This window comes from Ceratotherium simum, chromosome 40 (genome assembly GCF_057802395.1).
Source record: "Ceratotherium simum simum isolate JZ-2026a chromosome 40, ASM5780239v1, whole genome shotgun sequence".
NCBI lineage: Eukaryota > Metazoa > Chordata > Mammalia > Perissodactyla > Rhinocerotidae > Ceratotherium > Ceratotherium simum.
Genome location: NC_141939.1, coordinates 4,506,233 through 4,528,939, shown reverse-complemented (window position 1 = coordinate 4,528,939; position 22,707 = coordinate 4,506,233). Strand labels below are relative to the sequence as shown.

The window sequence follows — 22,707 nt, the reverse complement described above, 5'->3', positions numbered from 1 at the left end:
TTGCCACGTTGTCTCTGATGCGCCCCCCCCCCCCATCAGGAGCGGCCAGGAACCTGCTTCTGAGTCCCTATTCAGTGCAGCTCTGGCTCTCTTGACTCCAGGGTGTTTCTCATGGCATCACCTAAGAGCCCAGCCTGGGGTTCTCTTTCCCTCCTGTTCGAATAGAGACTGGCCTAGAGGATTCCATGCCCGAGGTCACCATCTTGACTGATTCAGGGCACGTCAAGGGCCAGGTCCACAAAAGAACTGAAAGCAGAGACTTAAAGAGAGATTTATACACCAGTGTTCATCGCAGCATTAGTCACAATGGCCGTATGGTGGAAGTAACCCGAATGTCCACTGATGGATGAATGGATAAACAAAATGTGGTAAACACAAGCACTGAAATGTTGTTTAGCATTGAAAAGGAAGGAAATTCTGACACCTGCTACAACATGGATGAACCTTGAGGACATTACACTAAATGAAATAAGCCAGGCACAGAAGGACAAATACTGTGCAATTTTACTTATATGAAGTACCTAGAGTAGTCAGATTCGTAGAGACAGAGAGTAGGATGGTGGTGCCAGGAACTGGGGGAAGGGGGAATGGGGAGTTATTGTTTAATGGGTACAGAGTTTCCGTTTGGGATGATGAAAAAGTTCTGAAGATGGATAGTGATGATGATTGCACAACAATGTGAATATGCTTAACACTACTGAACTGTACACTTTAAAATGGTTAAGATGGCAAATTTTATGTTATGTGTTTTTCACCATGATTTTTAAAAAAAAATCCAAGTCCAGGTGCCAGGAAAGAATCTGCCCAAAGCTGGAACTGAAAATCAACTGCCAGTTCAGGAAGCGTTTGTAAGGTTAAATTAGATCCAGGATTGATACGAAAGGCAGTCATGCTCCTCAGGATTCGTCAGCAACTCAGGGTGCTCTGAGTGTCCTCGTCCTCCGTGGGGAGCACTGCCTCTGGGGCAGAACCGGGGGGCTGCCTTCCCTCCCGTTTAGATCCGTCACTGGTGTGTGTGTTTTTGAGTTGCCTGGCCTTTCTCTTTTGTAAAACGGGAGATTGGTGTGTGTGTAAATTTCCACCCTTTCCTGGAGTGTGTGGTGACCAGCGGTTCTTCCCAGACTGTCCTGGGAAGAGTCTTAACAGTCGCCTTTATATCCCACTCATTCCTGAGTAAGGGGAGAGCTGAGGGGCCCAGGTCTCTGGTGGGGCCTGGGACCCAGGCTGCAGAGTTGACTGTTCTGAATGTGCTCCGGGTACCTGGGGCTGAGCGCTGAGCCGCCCAGGGTTTGCTGGAGTATTAGAGTGTGGTGAGAATTATTTTCCTGGAAAGAGAAGCAGCACACGTCACCTGTTGAAGGCTTCTTGGTGAGCCTGGAGAATGGGATATTCTGGAACACTGACGTTCTTCATTGCAGGGAGTATTTTTTCATTTATTCAGCAAACACACATTGAGTGCCTTCTATATTCAGGCACCTCGCTAGATGGCAGAGGGAGAGACAGGGATGAATAGGGCATGGTTCTTGCCCACAGAAGACTGATAGCTGATAGTGGGAGGGGATGAAAGAGGCAATTACGATAGGAGATGGAAAGGAGGCAGTGGCAATACAGCAGATCTACAGTATCAGGGCTCTCACTTAGCTTCTGTGTCTCACTTCTCACTATTTCCCCTCAACGTTGCAGAATGGCTGCCATAGCTCCAAGCACCATCATGTTCTCATGAGACAACAGTGTTCAAGGCAGAAAGGAGAAAGGTGGAGGATAAGAGCCCATCTCTTCTCATACTTTTCTCTCTTTTTATGAGGACATTCTGTCCATTTTGTTTCATTAGAATTGTATCACAGTTTTTAGAGGACACCGGCTGTATTTCCTGACTGACCGGTGCCCTTTGAACAGCGTGGCTATGTCTGAAGAATTTTCAGCCTCATGAATCCTGCCCCTCCAGGGCAGGATCCAGGAGATTCACTTTTACAGCCTCCTTTCAAGTATTTGAATTTTTAGTTTTGGAATTTCCATTTAGTTCTTTATTGTTATTTTATAGTTTCTATTTCTCTACTGGGATCTCTTATTTGTTCATTCAATATGAGCATATTTTCACTTACTACCTTTAGCATAGTATAATAGCTGCTTTAAAATCTTTTGATGTAGTTCTAACATCTGAATCATCAATTCATTACTTGGAAAATTAAGTATGAAAGTGAACATTTATTTAGGCCGAGTAAAGAAATCATACCAAATATTGGACCTTGGGAGGTTCAGGTCCCTTTCTCCTACATCTCTTTAGCATATTTTCCAGAAATATTCGTGCAGAAATGCCTGCTGATTGCCACCTGGCTTCCCTACCTAACCTAGAACACTCACAGGGGGTGGCGCAAGCGAGGGGCCCTGGCACTTAAGCTTCATTAGCTTTATGGTCAGTTGGCTCCTGACATGTAATAAAACTGTTTTCTGCTCGAACAGCCAGAGCCTGTTTCTGTTGCCTGTGGCTCAGAGCTCTGACGGCTTCAGTTGCCACCCTAGACCAGTCCCTGCAAAGAGAAGTGGGATGATGTGTTGCATCTGCTGGGGGGGACCTGCTTTCCCTGCGCAGTCACCAGAACAAAACCAGGGCTCCCTCACCAGGGAGGAAGGGGAGCATGGCTCTTGGACAGGCAGCCAGCAGAATCTGCCGTCCGCAGGATATGGATGTTTACGTGAAGTCTCTCGGTAACTAATTCAGCTAAGAGACAAAACCCAAAAAACTCCCGCTGTGAACCCATCTGCAGACTGTATTCGACTGTAGATGGAATATAGCTCCACTGGTTTGCAGCCCTGGGGGTAGGATTTGGACGTGGAGAGATGCAAGAGAAGCAGGGAGCAGTGGGAACAAAGACAAGTAGGTGGGGAGACTGGGGCTTCCATAAAGAGGGCAGAGTCGGAGATAAGACTGAATGTTCGGGGCCAGATCTTGGAGGACAGTGGGGGCCATTGCAGGCACAGTGAAGCTTTGTTAATATTTGGCAAGACCAGGACAGAATTGTTGTTGTTGTTTAGATATAATTCACATACCATACAATTCACTCTTTTAAAGTGTATAATTCAGTATAATTCACAGAGCTGTTCAACCACCTCCACTATCTAATCCTAGAATGTTGTCATCACCCCCAAAAAGAAGTCCTATGCCCATCAGCAGTCAGTTCCCACTCCCCACTCCTCCCAGGCCCTGGCAATCCCTAATCTATGTTCTGTCTCCATGGACTTGCTTATACTGGGCATTTCATATAAATGAAATTATAGAATATGTGACCTTTTGTGTCTGGCTTCTTTTACTTAGCATAATGTTTTCAAGGTTCATGCATATTGTAGCACGTATTAGTGCTTCATTCCATTTTGTGGCTGAATAGTATTCCATTGTATGGATATACCACATTTTATCCATTCATCAGTTGATAGACATTTGAGTTGTTTCCACTTTTTGACTATTGTGAATAATGCTACTATGAACATTTGAACACAAGTGTTCATGGGGGCATATGTTTTCAGTTCTCTCAAGTATGTACTTAAGAGTGGAATTGCTGGGTCATGTGGTGACTCTATGTTTAACTTTTTGAGGAACGGCCAAACTATTTTCTGAGGTGGCTGCATCATTTTACATTCCCACCAGCAATGTATGAGGGTTCCAGTTTCTTCACATCCTTGCCAACATCTGTTATTGTCCATCTCTTGATAGTTGCCAAACTAGTGGGTGTGAAGTGGTATCTCCTTGTGGTTTGGATTTGCATTTCTTTAATGACTGAGGATTTTGAGCATCTGTTCATGTACTTATTGGCCATTTGTATGTCTTCTTTGGGGAAACATCTATTAAAATACTTTGCCCATTTTTTGATTGGGTTGTTGGTCTTTTTTTGTTGAGTTGCAAGATTCTTTATATACTCTGGATACTAGACTCTTAGAAAATATGTGATTTGCAAATATTTCCTCCCATTCTGTGAGTTGTCTTTCTATTCTCTTGATAGTGGCCTTTGATGCACAAACGTTTTTAATTTTTATAAAGTCTAATTTATTTTTTTTCTATTGTTGTCTTGGCTTTTGGTGTCAAGACACCATTGCCTAATCCAAGGTCATGAAGATTTTCCCTTATATTTTCTTCTGAGAGTTTTATAGTTTTAGCTCTTACATTTAGGTCTTTGATCCGTTTTGAGTTGATTTTTGTATATGGTGTGAGATAGGGGTCCAGCTTCATTCTTTTGCGTATGGATATTCAGTTGTCCTAGCACCATTTGTTGAGAAGACTGTTCTTTCCCCATTGAGTTGTCTTGGCTCCCTTGTTGAAAATCAATCGACTGTAGATGTATGAATTTATTTCTGGACTCTCAATTCTATTCCGTTGATTTATATTATGTGTCTGTCCTTGTGCCAGTACCCCAAATTCTTGATTACCGTAGCTTGTAGTAAGTTTTGAAATTGGGAAGTGTGAGTTCTCCAACTTTGCTCTTTTCAAAATTGTTTTGGCTATTCTGGGTGCCTTTTATTTCTGTCGTAATTTTAGGATTGGCTTGTCAATCTCTGCAAAAATGACAGCTGGAGTTTTGATATTAATTGTGTTGAATCTGTAGATAACTTTGAGTTTTACTACCATCTTAATGATATTGAGTCTTCCCGATCCATGAACATGAGGTATCTTTCCATTTATTTAGGTCTTCTTTACTTTCTTTCACCACCGTTTTCTAGTTTTCAGTGTACAAGTCTTACACTTCTTTTGTTAAATTTATTCTTAAGTATTTTATTCTTTTTGATACTATTGTAATTGGAATTGTTTTCTTCATTTTCTTTTCAGATTGTTCCTTGCTAGTACTTAGAAATACAATAGATTTTTGCATATTGACCTTGTATTCCGCAACCTTGCTAAACTCGTTTATTAACTCTAATAGTTTTTTTTTTATGGCAGAATTTGGTTTTGAAAGCAAACATATTCTTGTGCAACTAATTGCTTGAAAGAAGTGACCTCATGTTTCTTTAACAACCATGCTTTGGCTGTGCCAGCGTGGGCCTGGCCAGTAACCCAGTGCCAATCCTACTGAGTGGGCAGCAGTGCCTGGAGGAAAGGAGCTCCGTCAGGGAGACTGAAACACTTCAGAAAAGCAGGAAAACACGCCTAGGTTCTTTCCCACTAGCTTCCAAGACACTGTGGTTCATTCTTACCTACCGTTTCCATTCCATGCCAGCTTCTATAGTATTTGTGTGGGAGAGGGAGAGTATAATAAAATACAATGACCCTGGCCGGTACATGCTTTGGATATTTTTTAAGTGGGCGAGAAATTTAGCTCTCAGAACAAATTAGTTTCATTTCCATGAGCGTGTCTGTGGACGCTTTGTTCTTCCTCACTTGGTCACCATGCTTCTCCCTCTGTCCCCGGAGCTCCAGTGTTGTGGTCGTGGGGGCTTTGGGGCTCTCTTGGACAGGCCCCTATTTTGTGGGTCACTTTCTTTTCTGTCATGCTTGCTTGCATTGTATCTTCTTCCTCCTCTCTACCTTCCTTCCTTACTCCTTCCCAGATAATATTTGTAAGATTCCTTCTTATAAAAAGAATAAAACAAACGAACGAAAGACCAATAATCTCAGTAGCCAGGTAACCCCTGTCGTTATGTTTTTTAAGTATTTTATGTAGCAAGTGCAGAAAATTCAAATACTAGAGAAAGGTGCCAACCAAAAAGTGAAAGCCTCCTTCCCCCCACTCCCCGTGGCCACTTCCTCTCCCCAAGGACTCATCGTCAACAGTTTCTGGTGATTATTTCCAGGCGCAAAATTAATGCACAGTCCACATAATACGTGTTTTTATATTTATAGACTTGTTCACATCATATTTCTTCTGTCACTTTGGTAGTCATCTGAAATTATCTCTAGTTACTCTTCTAGAAGTTTCCCTGTTCTCTCCCCTGGATGTCAGGAGAGGTGACAGCCTGCACCATACAAGTCAGGCAGGGTTTTCTGGACCAGCGTTCTCCAGAGTGGAGGGTCCTGGAGGTGGGGTGAGCCACCACGGTGCAAAAAGAAAACATTAACACTTATATTTATATTTTAGCTCATCTTTTTTAAAAAAAAGCAGTTTTATTGAGATATAATTGACATACATTAGCCTGCGCACGTTTAAAGTGTACAGTTTGACGTGTGTATATACCCATAAAACTGTCACCACAGTCAAGATCATAATGTCCATTGCGCTCAAAGTTTTCTTGTGACTCTTTGTAATTAATTCATCTCTCCCTCCCTTTTTGTTTCTAGGAAACCACTAATCTACGGATTAGTTTGCATTTTCTAGAATTTTATATAAATGGAATCATACAGTAGGGACTCTTCTTTTTTGTCTGGCTTCTTTCACTCAGCATAATTATTTTGAAGTTCATCCATGTTGTTGTGTGTATCAGTAATTTATTCCTTTTCATAGCCGAGCAGTATTCTGTTGTATGCACACCACAGTTTGTTTATCCAGTCATCCTATTGGTGGACATTTTGGTTGTTGTCAGTTTGGGGGCTATTAAAATAAAGCTGCCGTGCACATTCTTATGCGAGGCTTTGTGTGGACCTCTGCTTTCTTTCCCCTCGAGGTAAATGTCTACAAGTGGATAGGATGGGTCATGTCGTGTATATACATGCTTAAGTTTTTAAGACATTGCCAAACTCTTTTCTAAAGTGGTTGTCCCACTTCCCACCTACAGTGTGGGAGAGTTCTAGTTGCTCCACATCCTCCCCACCAGTTGGTATAGTCAGTCTTTTTAATAGGTATGTATTGGTAGCTCATCATGGTTTTGATTTGCATTTCCCTAAAGACTGATGATCCTTCCATCAGCTCGTTTGCCATCTGTATATCTTTAGTGAAGTGCCGGTTCAGTTTTTTTGGTCCGTTTTTTTATTGAGTTATTTGTCTTCTTATTGAATTGTAAGAGCTCTTTGTATATTCTAGTTACAGTTCTTTGTCAGATACATGTTTTGCAAACATTCTTTCCCAATCCGTGGCGTTCCTTTTCATTTGCATGACAGTATCTTCTGAAGAACAAAAGTTTTTGTATTTTAATGAGGTACAATTTATTGATATTTTATGGTTTGTGCTTTTTTTGTCATATTTAAGAAATATTTGTGAAACCCAGGTCACTGAGATCTTTTCCTGTTTTCTTTTAGAAGTTTTATAATTTAGAAGTTTTATAATTAAGTTTTATAATTTATAATTAGCTTTACTTTTAGGTCAATGATCAATTTCAAGTTAATTTTTGTTTATGGTATAAGATAAGGTTAATTTCTTTACATATGGCTATCCAATTGTTTCAACATCATTTGTTGAAAAGATTATTTTTTCTGAATTATCTTGGCACCTTTGTCAGAAATCAGTTGATCATATATGTGTGGGTATATTGCTGGACTCTATTCTGTTTCGTTGTTTTATGTCTAAGTTTACTGCCACTGTCTTGATTACTGTAGCTTTGTAAGTGTTGAAATCAGAGAGTTTAAATCCTTCAACTTTGTTCTTCTTTTTCAAAATTGTTTTGGCTCTTCTAGGTCCTTTGCATTTTTCATATCAATTTTAGAATGAGCTTGTCATTTTCTACAAAAAAAAATCCTGCTGGAGTCTTTATTGGGATTTCACTGAATCTTAGGTCAATTTGGGGCAAATTGACACTCTTAACCATATTAAGTCCTCCAATCCATGAACATGGGATGTCTTTCCATTTATTTAGATCTTCTTTAGTTTCTTTCAACATTTCAGTGTACAAGTCTTGCAATTCTTTTGCTAAATTTATGCCTATTTTATTTTTGATGCTATTGTAAATGGGATTGTTTTCTTAATTTCATTTTCAAATTGTTCATTGCTAGTGTACTGATAGACAATTGATATTTGTATATTGACCTTGTATCCTACAATCTTGATAAGCTCCTACTTTGCTAAGAATTTTTATCAGGAATGGATATTGGATTTTGAGATCATTGTATGGTTTTCTTCTTTAGTCTCTTAATATGGTGAATTACATTGATTGATTTTTGAATGTTTATTCATTCATCCTTGCATTCTGGAATAAATCCTATTTGGTCATGATGTATTAATTTTTCAAGTATCGTTGGATTCAGTTTGCTGAATTTTTGTTGAGAACTCTTACATTTATGTTCATGGAAGATATTAGTCTGTAGTTTTCTCTTTCTGGTTTTGGCATCAGGGTAATGCTGGCTTCATAGAATGTGTTAAGAAGTATTCCCTCCTCTTCAATTTTCTGAAAGAGTTTGTGTAGATTGGCATTATTTCTTCCTGAAATGTTTGGTGAAATTAGCCAGTGAAGTCATCTGGGCCTTGAGTTTTCTTTGTGGGAAGATTTTTAACTACAAATCTGATTTTTTAAACTAGATATATGGCTATTTATACTATCTGTTTCTTCTTGAGTGAGCTTTGTTAGTTGTGTCCGTTTCGTCTAAGTTGTCTGATTTATTGGCATAGATTTGTTCATAATATTCCTTTATTATTTTTAATGTCCATTGGATAGTGATGATGACTTCTTTCTGTTTCTGACATTGGTAATTTGTGTTTCTCTCTTCCTGATCAGTCAGGTTACAGGTTTATCAATTTTATTGATCTTCTCAAAGAACCAGCTTTTGGTTTCATTGATTTTCCTTATGACCTTTCTGTTTTCTATTTCACTGATTGCTGCTCATACTTTTATTTCCTTTCCTCTGCTTGTTTTGGGTTTGATTTGCTCTTTTTTTCCCCAGTTTCTTAAGGTGGAAACTTAGATCATAGTAGCTCATCTTTTTTAAGTTCTCTGTAATGTTAGTTATGTCATGTACATAGCATATTAGTATCATGATACATTTATATAGCTTATAAATGTATATTTATTGGAGGTATAAATTAATGTTTTTAATGATAGATACGCACTGTCAAAAAAATTTGTAGACCAGCAAAAGCTTTTGATTAGAGCTCACTCCTTATTGGAAATTTTGAGCAACAACATATCATGGGAACACGGGGATGCATGATGGATGACAGAGCGTAGGATGGGGTGGATAGAATGGAGACAGGATGTCCGACAGTCACTCCCTTGGAAAAACTGTGCAGCAGCATGGAGCGGCATCAGGACACAGATGGAGCTCGGCCGTCAGACTGACAGAGTGCTCACCTGAGTGGCCAGCACGGAGCACTCAGGATTGTTGTCAGAGTTGGCAGTACTAACATGTGTGAAGCACCTGGTATATACTCATATTTGAGTGTATACTCATATTTGAGTATACACTCAAAATATGATAGCTATTATCAAAACAAAAATGTATTTCTTTATGAATTGGAGATCATTAGATAAACCGAAGGAACTAAGTAGCACAAATATTCTAACTACGGTCATTGTCACTTAACGACGGGGATGTGTTCTGAGAAATGCATCGTTAGGCCGTTTTGTCATTGTGTGAACGTCATAGAGTGAACTTACACAAACCTAGATGGCATAGCCTACCACACACCTAGGGTATGTGGTACTAATCTTATGGGACCACCGTCGTATATGTGGTCCATTGTTGACCGAAACGTCATTATGCGGCATATGACTGTACTATCTGTACCTCTTCGTGTCTATAGTTTTGTTTTGGCCATTTCTGTCTCAGCCTATTCTCAGATGATTGGTGTTTTTCTTTTTGTTTTCTCACATGCTTTTTAAGCAGTCAAAAATCCCTTAGTCTGTATGTCCAGTTCACACTTACTGCTCTGTGCTGTCTTACTAGGAGCTGTTCTCACTTTGTCTGATCTGCCTGTCATGGTAGTCAGGACAGTCTCCAGCTGGGGTGGCAGGAAGCAATCCATTCAGAGCCTCCTGGAGCCTCCCAGAGTGGAGGCCCCACCTGTGGGCAGCTACCCCTTGGGACTCCACACGGCCTTGTGAGTGGATCACATCTCATGGTGGCAGCAGCACCCGCCCACACGTGAGGAACACTTGTGTGCCAGGCCCAGGGCACAACTCTCTGTTCATGTGTGGGTGCCTTTCACTCCTTAACCTCGCAGGGCAGGTGCCTCTCTCCCCAGGCCCGGAGAGGCAGGCTGGGGTCCAGGTCTGCCGCCCAGCTGTGCTCTTAATCCCCACACTGGTCCTGTGAGAGCATTGCGCGTAGACCCAAATGGACAGGAAAGCACTTGGGGGACCACCCAGGAGATCCCCTCACCCAGCTCCCTCGGAGCTGTCGTTTCCTCGCTTCAAAGTCCCAGTTGGAATGCGACAGTAACAGTAATTCAACTTCATAATTGATCCTCATTTTTAAAACATATTATTGTCTGTCGTGATAATAAAAGTAGTTTCGTTGAAAATAATAGCTAACATTTGTAGAGAGCTTGTGCCAGTCACTGAGCCCAAGGCTTTGCCCATCTCATTTAATCACTGCAACACTCCCAACAAGTAGACACTGTTATTTTCCCATTTTACGGATAGTCAGGGGGCTGGAAAGCCCAAGCTTCCCACTATTTATGTGATGCACAGTCTCTTGCGTGGTCGCCCGACCCCTCATCCAGCTCGTTGTATCGTAGTCTCTCTCGCTCCCTGTGCTCCAGATTGCTGGCCTTCTGTTCTTTTCATCTCGCCTCCTGCTTCAGGGCCTTTGCATGTGCCGGTTTCTCCGCCTGCGATGGTCCCTTCCCTCCTCCCAGCAGCTCCCTGGCTTTTCGTTCTTCCCTCCATCTCTTCCCCTGGATCACTCAGCTCTCTGGCATTGCCTCCTCAGGGAGATCTGCTGCACCCCCGTCCAGTCCCCCTCCGTTGTGCTCTCACAGCTTCCTTTTCCACTCTTTGTGGCTCTTCAGTTGACGTGTGGATTCTTTGATTCATGTTGTCTCCTGTTAGGCTGTGAGCTCCAGAGCATGGGGACCATGTCTTTGCTTGTTTTAGCTTTAGCTGTCTCTTGAGTTCCTGGCAGCTACGTGAGCCGGGCACACAGCAGAACTCGGGTAGTATTCGTTGCATGAGTGGAGTAGCCTAGGGGAACCTGTGCGTTGCCCACAGCAGACATCAGCATCTTTCCCCACCAGCTCCACTGATCCTGCGCAGTTGGTTGGCTGTGGAGCTACGTGTGCCGGCCAAACTCTGGACATGCTGTCTGGTCCTCTGAGGTCAGGACGTGGGATCCACTGGCTCCGTAGGGACAGGTACACGTGCTTTACCCCAGCTCGGCCGGCGTCTCCCTTGTCTCCCTGCCTCTGGAGCATTCGCCTCCTGACCCGCCACTCCATCCCACCACATGTACAGCCGGGGTTGTGTGCTGCCGCTCGATGGGTGCTGCTGAGGCGCAGGTGGGTTCACTCCTGTAACACACTTAGAACAGTACCTGGCACGGGACCCTTTAAAGCTCCTAGGTGATTCTAACGTGCAGCCAGGCTGAGAAGGCACCAGGTTAGGATTTTGACCGAGTGCACACACCTTTTGGCAGAGCAGAGAGAGGCCAGGCAATAACAGGGGCTTATCCCACCTCTTTAGCTGGAGACTCACAACCCGTCTTTTAAAATGAGGGGGAAATAAATTTAAATGACTTGAACATGGTGAGCACTTCTTCTTCTCCTTCTTTTTTTTTGTGAGGAAGATCGGCCCTGGGCTAACATGCGTGCCCATCTTTCTCTACTTTATATGTGAGACGCCTTCCACAGCATGGCTTGATAAGTGATTCATAGGTCCACGTCCGGGATCTGGACCTGCAAACCCCAGGCCGCCAAAGCGGAGCGCCCGAACTTAACCACTATGCCGCCGGGCTGGCCCCAGTGAGCACTTCTTAATGCTTGTCTTTTAGACTGATCAGAGGGTGTTGGTGGCTCCCCCAGGACTCAGGCTCCAGCAGCCACGGTTTTCAGCTGTGGCAAGCTTTAAAAAGTAGTGAGGCCGGGGTCCCGCCCTCTGAGATTGGTCTGGAGTGTGGCCTGGGAGTGGGCATTTTAAAACCTCCCCAGATGGTTCCAGTAAACAGCCAGGGCTGAGAGCCATTGGGCTACTGGGCCACAGGCGGGTGGCCTCAGGTGCAAGGCTGAGAGCTGTGGGTTTGATGGGGAGCTGGGGCTGCCTTCCATTGGTTCCTTCCCTTCCCCCCGCCCCCTCGCATCACCTGTCAGAGCCTGTGAGGATGGGCTCCTGTGTTCTGTTCTGGAGCGAGGGCCACGGCTTTCCTTAGTTCAGTGGTTCCCGAAGTTGGCTGCATATTAGAATCACTTGGGGATTTTTAAGAATTCCAAAGCCCAGGCCACACCCCAGACTGATTAAACCACAGTCACTGGGGGTGGGACACAGGTGGCATTAATTTTTGAAGTTGCTCCCTAAGTGATTCCAAAATGTGCAGACAAGTCTGAGAACCGCTGCATTAGGTTCTCAGCTGGGTCCTTGGTCTGGAATACGGCAAACATCACCATCCCTGAGACCGCGGGGATCCGCTGCCCAAGGTGCTCTATGTGCAGACCTCTTCTTAAGTTTCTTTTCTTTTTTTTAAGAGTTCTTTGTACTTGTTATTTTTTAGAGCAGTTTTAGGCTTACAGAAAAATTGGTGAGAAAGTACAGAGAGTTCCCATATTCTACCCCACACACAGGGTTTCTCCTGTTAGTAACATCTTGCATTAGTGTGGTATATTTGTTAGGATTGATGAGCCATTATTGATACGTTGTTATTAACTGAAATCCATTGTTTAAATTGGGGTTCCCTCTTTGTGTTGTCCAGTTCTATGGGATTGATAAATGTATGACATGTCCATCATTACTGTACTGTACAGAATAGTTTCACTGCTCTAAAAAGCCTCTGCTCTGCCTGTTCATTCCTCCCTCCCTCCCTCCAAACCCCTGGCAACGCCTGCTCTTTTCACTGTCTCTGTAGTTTTGCCTTTTCCGGAATGTCATGTAGTTGGAATCATACAGTGTGTAGCCTTTTCAGACTGCCTTCTTTCCCTTAACAATATGCATTGGAGGTTTCTCCATGTCTTTTCGTAGCTCGATAGCTTATTTCTTTTTATCACTCAATAGTATTCCATTGTCTGAGTGTACCACAGTTTGTTTATCCATTCACCTATTGAAGGACATTTGAGTGGCTTCCATTTAGTGACAATTATGAACAAAGCTGCTGTAAACATTCATGTGCAGCTTTTCGTGTGGGCATACATTTTCAGTTCATTTGGGTAAATACCAAGGAGCACAGTTGCTGGATTGTGTGGTGAGAATATGTTTAGTTTCGTAAGAAACTGCCAGACTCGTTTCCACAATGGCTGTACCGTCTTGCATTCCCACCAACAATGGATGAGTGTCCCTGTTGCTCCACAGCCTCGCCAGCATTTGGTGTCTTCTGGTTTCATTTTATTCCAGAGATCAGGAATATTCCAGAAATCTCAAGTTCAGAAATCCAAAGTGAGAGAGAACCTTGTGGGCCCTGCATTCAGGGACATTACTGGGAGCTCTTTGTTTGAGTCTAAATCAGTCTCAAATTCTTCTTTTTAAACTTGAGGGGGTGATTTGCTACTGCATTCCCGAGTCACACTGAGGGGGCCTTGCATCCTTAAGAACAACCCAAGAATGCATGCTTAGGTAGCAAAGTGAGGAAGTGGTTGCTTGGAGTTGAGATGTAGTAGCTGGGCCCCTACCAGCCTCCTTGGACCCTGAGGTGACTTTGAGAATGAGAGGAACATGCCAAGAATGGCAGAGCAGAAGATGGGCACCCATGATCCTACACACCAGTCAGGTCCCTGCACCAGTGTGGCTCGCCTACCTCCAGACTTCTTTTTTTTTTTTTTTTTTTGGTGAGGAAGATCAGCCCTGAGCTAACATCTGCCGATCCTCCTCTTTTTTTTTTTTTTTTTGCTAAGGAAGACTGGCCCTGGGATAACATCCGTGCCCTTCTTCCTTCATTTTATATGGGATGCTGCCACAGCATGGCTTGACAACCAGTGCGTTGGTGCGCACCCGGGATCTGAATCCCGGGCTGCCAGCAGCAGAGCGCATGTACTTAACCGCTACGCCATGGGGCCGGCCCCCAGACTTCTTTTTCATCAGTGAGAAATAAAATTCTAACTTATTTTAGCCCAGGTGAGTTTTTTGTTTCGTTTTTGGTCTTTTTGTTATTTGTAGCTGAACCTAATTCTAGCAGATACGAGTGGTTCAGTGTTGGCACAATGCAAGTCTGTCCTACACCCGGGGGCCCAGAATGCTCAACGATGTTAGGTGACACCAGGCAGTGGTGTGAGTTACAGAGGGCAGGAGAGAGGAGAGGTGGCCTGGGGACGGCATCATCTGCCTTGTACACACCCTCACGCCCATGAGTAAATGGACCAGAGGTTGACAGAGTCTCAGAGAGTGTGTGTGTGTGTGTGTGTGTGTGTGTGTGTGTGTGTGTGTGTTGAGGGATGTATGTGTGTGGATCGGTGAGGTGTGTTGGTGTTGTGGGGTGTGTGTGAGGGGGTGAGTACATGGGTGTATATGTGTGTGGGGATATGTGTGTGTATATGTGGTATGTGTGTGGTGAGTATGAGTGTGGTGTGCATGTGTTGGGTGTGTGTGTGTGGATAGGTGGTATGTGTATATGGTATGTTTGGATTGGTGTGTGTGTATGTGTGGGGGTGTGCATGTGTGTGTGGTGGGTGGATATATGGGTGTACGTGTGTGGGGTGTGCATGTGTGTGTGGTGAGTGGATGTATGGGTGTATGTGTGGGGTGTGCACATGTGTCTAGTGGGTGGATATATGGGTGTATGTGTGGGGTGTGCATTGTGTGTGGTGGGTGGATGTATGAGTGTACGTGTTGGGGATGTGCATGTGTGTGGTGGGTGGATGTATGGGTATATGTGTAGGGGGTGTGCATGTGTGTGTGGTGGGTGGATATATGGGTGTACGTGTGTGGGGTGTGCATGTGTGGTGTGGGTGGATATATGGGTGTGTGTGTGGGGGTGTGCATGTGTGTGTGGTGAGTGGATATAGGTGCACGTGTGGGGGTGTGCATGTGTGGTGTGGGTGGATATATGGGTGTACGTGTGTGGGGTGTGCATGTGTGGTGTGGATGGATATATGGGTGTACGTTAGGGAGGTGTGCATGTGTGGTGTGGGTGGACATATGGGTGTACCTGTGGGGGTGTGCATGTGTGTGTGGTGGGTGGATGTATGGGTGTGTGTGTGGTGGGTGGATGTATGGGTGTGTGTGTGGGGTGTGCATGTGTGTGTGGTGGGTGGATGTATGGGTGTACATTTGGGGATGTGCGTGTGTGGTGGGTGGATATATGGGTGTATGTGTGGGGTGTGCATGTGTGTGTGGTGGGTGGATATATGGGTGTATGTGTGGGGTGTGCATGTGTGGTGGTGGGTGGATATATGGGTGTGCGTGTGGGGGTGTGCATGTGTGGTGGGTGGATATATGGGTGTACATTTGGGGGATGTGCGTGTGTGGTGGGTGGATATATGGGTGTATGTGTGGGGTGTGCATGTGTGGTGGTGGGTGGATATATGGGTGTACGTGTGGGGAGTGTGCATGTGTGGTGGGTGGATATATGGGTGTATGTGTGGGGTGTGCATGTGTGGTGGTGGGTGGATATATGGGTGTACGTGTTGGGGATGTGCATGTGTGTGTGCTGGGTGGATATATGGGTGCACGTGTGGGGGTGTGTGTGCTGGGTGGATATATGGGTGTGCGTGTGGGGGGTGTGCATGTGTGGTGGGTGGATATATGGGTGTACGTGTGTGGGGTGTGCATGTGTGGTGTGGGTGGATATATGGGTGCACGTTAGGGAGGTGTGCATGTGTGGTGGGTGGATATATGGGTGTACATTTGGGGATGTGCGTGTGTGGTGGGTGGATGTATGGGTGTGTGTGTGGGGTGTGCATGTGTGTGTGGTGGGTGGATGTATGGGTGTATGTGTGGGGTGTGCATGTGTGTGTGGTGGGTGGATGTATGGGTGTGTGTGTGTGGTGGGTGGATGTATGGGTGTGTGTGTGGGGTGTGCATGTGTGTGTGGTGGGTGGATGTATGGGTGTGTGTGGTGGGTGGATGTATGGGTGTGTGTGTGGGGTGTGCATGTGTGTGTGGTGGGTGGATGTATGGGTGTGTGTGGGGTGTGCATGTGTGTGTGGTGGGTGGATGTATGGGTGTGTGTGTGTGGTGGGTGGATGTATGGGTGTGTGTGTGGGGTGTGCATGTGTGTGTGGTGGGTGGATGTATGGGTGTGTGTGTGGGGTGTGCATGTGTGTGTGGTGGGTGGATGTATGGGTGTGTGTGGGGGGTGTGTGTGTGTGGTGGGTGGATGTATGGGTGTGTGTGGGGTGTGCATGTGTGTGTGGTGGGTGGATGTATGGGTGTGTGTGTGGGGTGTGCATGTGTGTGTGGTGGGTGGATGTATGGGTGTGTGTGGGGTGTGCATGTGTGTGTGGTGGGTGGATGTATGGGTGTGTGTGTGGGGTGTGCATGTGTGTGTGGTGGGTGGATGTATGGGTGTGTGTGGGGTGTGCATGTGTGTGTGGTGGGTGGATGTATGGGTATGTGTGGGGTGTGCATGTGTGTGTGGTGGGTGGATGTATGGGTGTGTGTGGGGTGTGCATGTGTGTGTGGTGGGTGGATGTATGGGTGTGTGTGTGTGGTGGGTGGATGTATGGGTGTGTGTGTGGGGTGTGCATGTGTGTGTGGTGGGTGGATGTATGGGTGTGTGTGTGGGGTGTGCATGTGTGTGTGGTGGGTGGATGTATGGGTGTGTGTGGGGGGTGTGTGTGTGTGGTGGGTGGATGTATGGGTGTGTGTGGGGTGTGCATGTGTGTGTGGTGGGTGGATGTATGGGTGTGTGTGTGGGGTGTGCATGTGTGTGTGGTGGGTGGATGTATGGGTGTGTGTGGGGTGTGCATGTGTGTGTGGTGGGTGGATGTATGGGTGTGTGTGTGGGGTGTGCATGTGTGTGTGGTGGGTGGATGTATGGGTGTGTGTGGGGTGTGCATGTGTGTGTGGTGGGTGGATGTATGGGTGTGTGTGTGGGGTGTGCATGTGTGTGTGGTGGGTGGATGTATGGGTGTGTGTGGGGTGTGCATGTGGGTGTGGTGGGTGGCTGGATGGGTGTGTGTGTGCGTATGGGTGTGTGGGGGGAGTGGGTGCAGGCTGCGTTACAGCAAGGCAGGCAGGGAGGTTATGGGGGCGCCAAAGGGAGGGCCTCAGCTCAGGTTGAGTGGGAAGAAAAGGGAAGATGAAGGGGCCAGTGGGGTGGATTGCATAGCAGAGAAGGAACAAAAAAGATTTTGAAAGAACGTGGGTAGAGTAGGTCTGGAGAAGGAGCCAGTGGGGGTGGGAGCTTCCCGAGGTCCTTCTGGGCTGCAGTTCTCTGTGATGAGAGGCAGCGTCCGGGGCAGGAGCGTTAGGCTCCGTCCTGTGCTCACACTGTAGTCGCGGCAATGGACTGTGCACGTTTTTACAAGATGGAATTGATAGGATTCTGTGTTTTCACCCCAGACGTGAATCCTTTTGATAATGGCACTCCCTCCTCACAAGACCGGTTGCTTCCCTCTGCCGTTCCTTCTTTTTTTTTTTTTTTTTTTTTTTTTTTTTTTAAAGATTTTATTTATTCATTTTTTCCCCCCAAAGCCCCAGCAGATAGTTGTTATGTCATAGGTTCACATCCTTCTAGTTGCTGTACGTGGGACTCGGCCTCACGCTGGACAGAGAAGTGGTGCCTTGGGGCGCGCCCGGGATCCGAACCCGGGCCGCCAGCATCAGAGCGCGCGCACTTAACTGCTAAGCCACGGAGCCGGCCCTGCCGTTCCTTCTTGCCCCAGTCTGCAAAGTGGGCGGATCCCTCTCCCTCTCCCCAGCCTCCCGCCCCTCTGTCCTCACCCCCCACCCCTGGGCTCTGCACCTGCCCCAGCACCCTGGGCTCCTTGGGGACCTGAAGCAGGGAACTGCGCCCTGGCCTCAGGTCTCTGCGAGGCTCTTTCTTCTGTCTGTAACATCGTCCCCCGCAACCCCTTGACCACCTTTCTTCCATGCCATTTATACCACCTGGCATCGTTTGTATATTTATTTTTCATGTACGTTGTCTGTTTCCCCACCAAACCATCAGCTCCCTGAGACCAAGACTTCTGTCTCTTGTTCACTGCTGGGCCCCGGTATTTAGAACACCCCGTGGTGTTCAGTTACCATTTGTTGAGCAAATAAAAATTTTAAATGACTAAGGCTAAAGCTGATATTGAAACAAGTTTAAATTTAAATACAAAAGCGCTGAGGAAAGTTAGGTAATTAGAGTTGGGAAGATAAGAAACAATAAGATTTTAAGCCTCCCCTAAATGTTGTGAGCCGCATACTCCAGTTAGGATTGGGGCTCAGTCTGGTGGGTCAGTAGCTTGTTTTCTTTTAGGAACCAGCATCCGCCTTTAAGGCTGGTGGGAACTCCCCCTGCTGTGCACTGTGGGGTCTCTGAGGTGGTGTCAGAGAATCAGGACCCAGGCACTTGGTGCCGCCTGGGCCTCCCAGTGCAGTCACCCCACAATGCTCATTGGCAGCTTGACTGGGGGGGCGGGAAAGGGGGGCGAACAAGAACAGAGGACTGTGGACCCTGCTCTCTGTCGTCTTACCCCTAAGGCCCAAGATGAGAGCTGGTGGGTGAGACCAAGGGATGGTGGAGGCCTAGGGAGGCAGGCGGGCGCCGAGGAGGTTCTTGGAATGTGCATGGTTTTCCCATTCCACACAAACGGTGCCAGGAGCACGGTGGCGTTACGTGAAGTAACAGCTTCTTCTGAGGCACAGATGGAAAAGTCCCTTTGATTTTAGGCCTGATGCTTTTCTTCCCCTGCCTTCCCCCGAAGCATCAGTTCCATCCCCAGAAAGCCATCAAAAGGGACGCTTTCAGACTCGCAGCCTCTAAACAGAGCCCAGATGCTCGGGCTGTTAGCGCTGGTGCTCCCCTGGGGAATCGCCTCAGATGACTGTGCTGTGGGCGTGGAGAAACCGAGTTAGGGAGATGGCGCTGGCAGCTTCGCGTCTGAGCTGCTTCTGTGTCAGCTCTCCTGAAAACCCTCATTCGGGGCAAACAGCGCTCAGGAAAAGCACGTGGCCTGCTCATAAGCCGTGTTAATTATGGGCTCTCAGCACCTGTCGTCACTCACCAACTTCCGGGGCTGGTGATCAGCCTGATTTACCCCGAGGCAGCCCGGGCCCCTTTCTCTGAAACTGCGCCTGACACACAGCCTGGGTCAAGCTGTGGCCTGGAGTAGTTACTGGGTAGGAGCAGGGAAGAGGCACGGTGGCAGGCTCCAGGCTTGAAGCGGGTGGAGTATGCGCTGCCTCTGTCGAGGGCATTTACAGCAGCAGATGCACCTGTGGGGCAGAGGTGGGAGGCCGAGGGCTGGCCGCACAGCAGCCTTTGGGGTCCTAGACTGCTGGCAGGATGTTCCCACCCAGCTGGACCTCCCAGGGCCTCGCCCGAGGTTGATGCTCTTTCCACACGCATCTTCCCCTCCCTGGAAAGTTCGTAGGCCCGCCCACACATTCATGCACGTACGTGCACAGTCCCCCTAGGGCACTGGCACACAGTTCCCTCTCTCGAGTGGAGTCTCATTGTGTTTTGCAGACTTCATTCTTCCCAGGTCGTTTGAGAAGCGGGCAAGGGGTATCATTACCCTTCTCTTGCTTGTTAAGTTGCCCGAGAGGAAAAAAACAAACAAGAAAGTTTTTCCTCCTCCGAGAGTCTAATTACTTGTTGGGTGAGCCCGACCCATATACATTTCCGAAGAAGGAGACAATTGGATGCCGTTGGAAGAAACGTCCTGGGGTGGGATTCAGAGACCCTCTGCCCGCCGTTCCTGCATCTGCTGGCTCTGCAGCCATACCAGACTGTTTCCGAAACTTCTTGTTGAGTTTAGGATGCTCTGTTTCTTGCCTTGGGTCACGGACTTGCTGTGCCCTTTCATGCCTCTCTGCCTTTGTCATTTCTGTCCCTTCACTGGGCGTGTGCTTCCTTTCCCATCACTTGTGGTGTGTTCCTTGCCTTCCCCTGTCTTCCTGCCCCCAATTAACTCCCGGTCCTCTGAGCAGGCTTTGCATCTTTGACCTGCTTGGGGTTTTGCACAAATACACTCTCTTGTATTATTTATCTGCTTGGCTCCTCTTCCTCCTAGACTGTGAGCTCCCTGAGGTCAAGGGGTCCACCAGGTCACCTTTTTATCTTTGGCACCTGGCGTGGTTCCTGCACACGTGGGCTGCCTGGAGGTGGGCCCTTAGGAGGGAACACATACCCTCCAGGATGGCGAAGGTTCAAGCCGGCACTGCTCATGTGCCCCGAGCCCAGTTTCCAGGTTCTTCATTGCGATGCCTCACCCGTTGTCAAATTCAACATTTGTGTTCTTGACGCTGCCAGTTTATCTTGTGACTTGTTTTCGGTTTCCCTCTTAGTGGTGTACTACTTGGTCACGTTTGTTTAGGATTCTCTCTCTTTGTTCATTCAGCTTCCTCCGCACACCAGCCACTCCTCTGGGCCCTGGGTGTGCAGAGGTGAACAACAGAGACGTGGTCCCTGCCCTCATGGAGCTTACATTCTAATGGGCAGAGACTGACCAGAAGCACGTAGACCAATAAATAAGATAGTGTGGAGGGATGCTGGAGTGGAGACATGGACTCTGCCTCTTGATGACACATAGGGAGGTCACAGTGCAGAAGAGCGGGTGGGATGGGAGGTACTGTCCCATCTTTGGGAAGTATGCTCTGCCACATTGATTTTTATTTTTCTATTCTCTTGGTTCTGAAAATATCCTTAAATAGTCTGACAGAAGAAAAGGCCCTGGGTCCCTAAGGTTTTTCCTCTTTGTTGATGTGGTCAGGTTATCATTCACGTTTTGTTAAACTAGTCAAGAGAGAATGGTACTCACAGTTCGAGCTGGCTGAGAAGACACCTCCCAGGCTGCAAAGAGTGCCCCTGGCAGGGACTGTGGCCCTGGGAACACCCAGATGTTGCAGGAAGGGCGATGTGGAGTCAGCAGGAGGCTCAGAGCTGGCCTCAGCCCTAAGTGGCAGAGAGCCCAGGTGCTGAGACTAGTGTCTTCTGAGTCTCGCAGTTTTGAGGCCTCTGGTTCAGAACTCTTCATCTGGCTCAGCTCCGGGCGGCTCAGTGCCCTGAGGCTGCCTGATGGAGATGGTCAGGGTCCCGCCGTGCCGGGCCCTTGCACTTCAAGGTGGCCGTAGCTCGAAGACTGGAGAATGAACGTGAGGTTCCCAAAGCTCCAGCAAGTGTCTGAGAACCACTGGTTGCTTCATTTGTGCAGATAACACCTACAGTGCCAGAGACTGGTCCCTCGGGCCGGGGGTCGTCATGCCCAGCCCCTCCTGTAGGGAATGTGTCCTGTCCTCTGCCCCTCTAACCCTCTGCCCTCCCTTGGCCTGACAGATGAAGACACGCACTTGTGGTGCCCCTCGCTGCAAGAGGTCAAGGAGGCGTTTCACAGCCTGGGAGCCTACAGCCCTGCTCTGTACCCCCAAGGGCCCTTCCGGCACGGTGGGAGGTGAGTACTTCCCCTTCCTCACGGCCGTTTCTCATTTGTTCAGCAGGTACTGAACTCAGTTCAGATCCATCAAACTGTACACATTAGATATGTGCAGGTTTTTCCGTACCAGTTACACCTCAGTAAAAATGTTTAAAAACAACAAAATAGTACCAAAGAAAGAGAGATTCTTCTAAACACATATTCATGCTGAGAAATATTAAAGTATTTCCTGTTCTATAAATGTAATACAACTGGCCATTCATTGTACAAAACTGTTGATTTTAGTATTGTTTGTGCTATGCATCCTCAGCTCAACGAGCATAAATTAGAAAAAGGAAAGATTTCCTCTGGTTATTATATAAAATGATGTGCATTTTTTTGAAGTAAAAAAAAAAAGTTACTGAACTCTGGGCCCTAGCCCACCAGGTGAAGCAAAGTCTGAGGGAATTACAGAACAACCACACACGAGTACCTGTGGCTATCCTAGCCCACCAGGTGAAGCAAAGTCTGAGGGAATTACAGAACAACCACACACGAGTACCTGTGGATATAAGTGTCACACCAGGAATGGCGTGTGAATTACCACGCTCCCAGCCTCGGGGGCCAGGAAGAACCAGGCCGGGAAGAGTCTTGCTGCTTTGGCTGACGTCTGCTCCTGCCCCTTCCTGACTCAGAGCCCTCACTGCCCCTCCTCTTCCAAGACCTGTCCCAGTCTCTCTGGTCTATCTCCAGGCCTCTCTTTTGGCCCATTACCTAATATCAACTCATGGCCAACAAGGCAGTTTTACATGTAATTTCCACAGTGCTCAATTTTGTTTTGTGGGTGCCCCCTTTGTGCACTGGGTTGGGTTCCGGGGTGAGGAGGACAGTGATGCTAATTTGCATATGTGTTGTCTCTGCCCTCTAGGAACAGAGCCATAGAATACGTAAATGACTGTCGTTGGGTGGATGGTGACTAGATCTGGGTTGCAAAAGTGTTACATATCATAAGCTTATTCTATACATTATAGCACATCCGAACTCTTTCTTGAGAATTCTTTGAGGAGTTGGTTTGAGATAGAGTGTTTAGAACCCTGGACAGGCTGTTACATGGGAGCCACCCCCATCCTGCCAGTGATCCCTGGGCCCCAGGGGGTGCCAGGACCCTTTCCCTCGCAGGATGTTCCTCTGCAAGGAAGGTCAGGGAAGGCCAAAGCTTTCTTAAGAACCTGTTCTACGACTGTGTTTAGTAATTGTCTGCCAAACCAAACCAGACCAAACC

General features: G+C 46.9%; 1 protein-coding gene across 1 annotated transcript in view; it reads left to right on the top strand.

The window, feature by feature from the left end:
- The window catches only part of FAM178B (family with sequence similarity 178 member B), a 109,174-nt gene that overhangs the window by 39,867 nt on the left and 46,600 nt on the right, over nt 1-22,707 (top strand). The window contains exon 9 of the mRNA XM_087426179.1: nt 21,350-21,464. Within this exon, the coding sequence (XP_087282305.1) occupies nt 21,350-21,464 (115 nt within the window). The remainder of the gene's footprint in view (nt 1-21,349; nt 21,465-22,707) is intronic.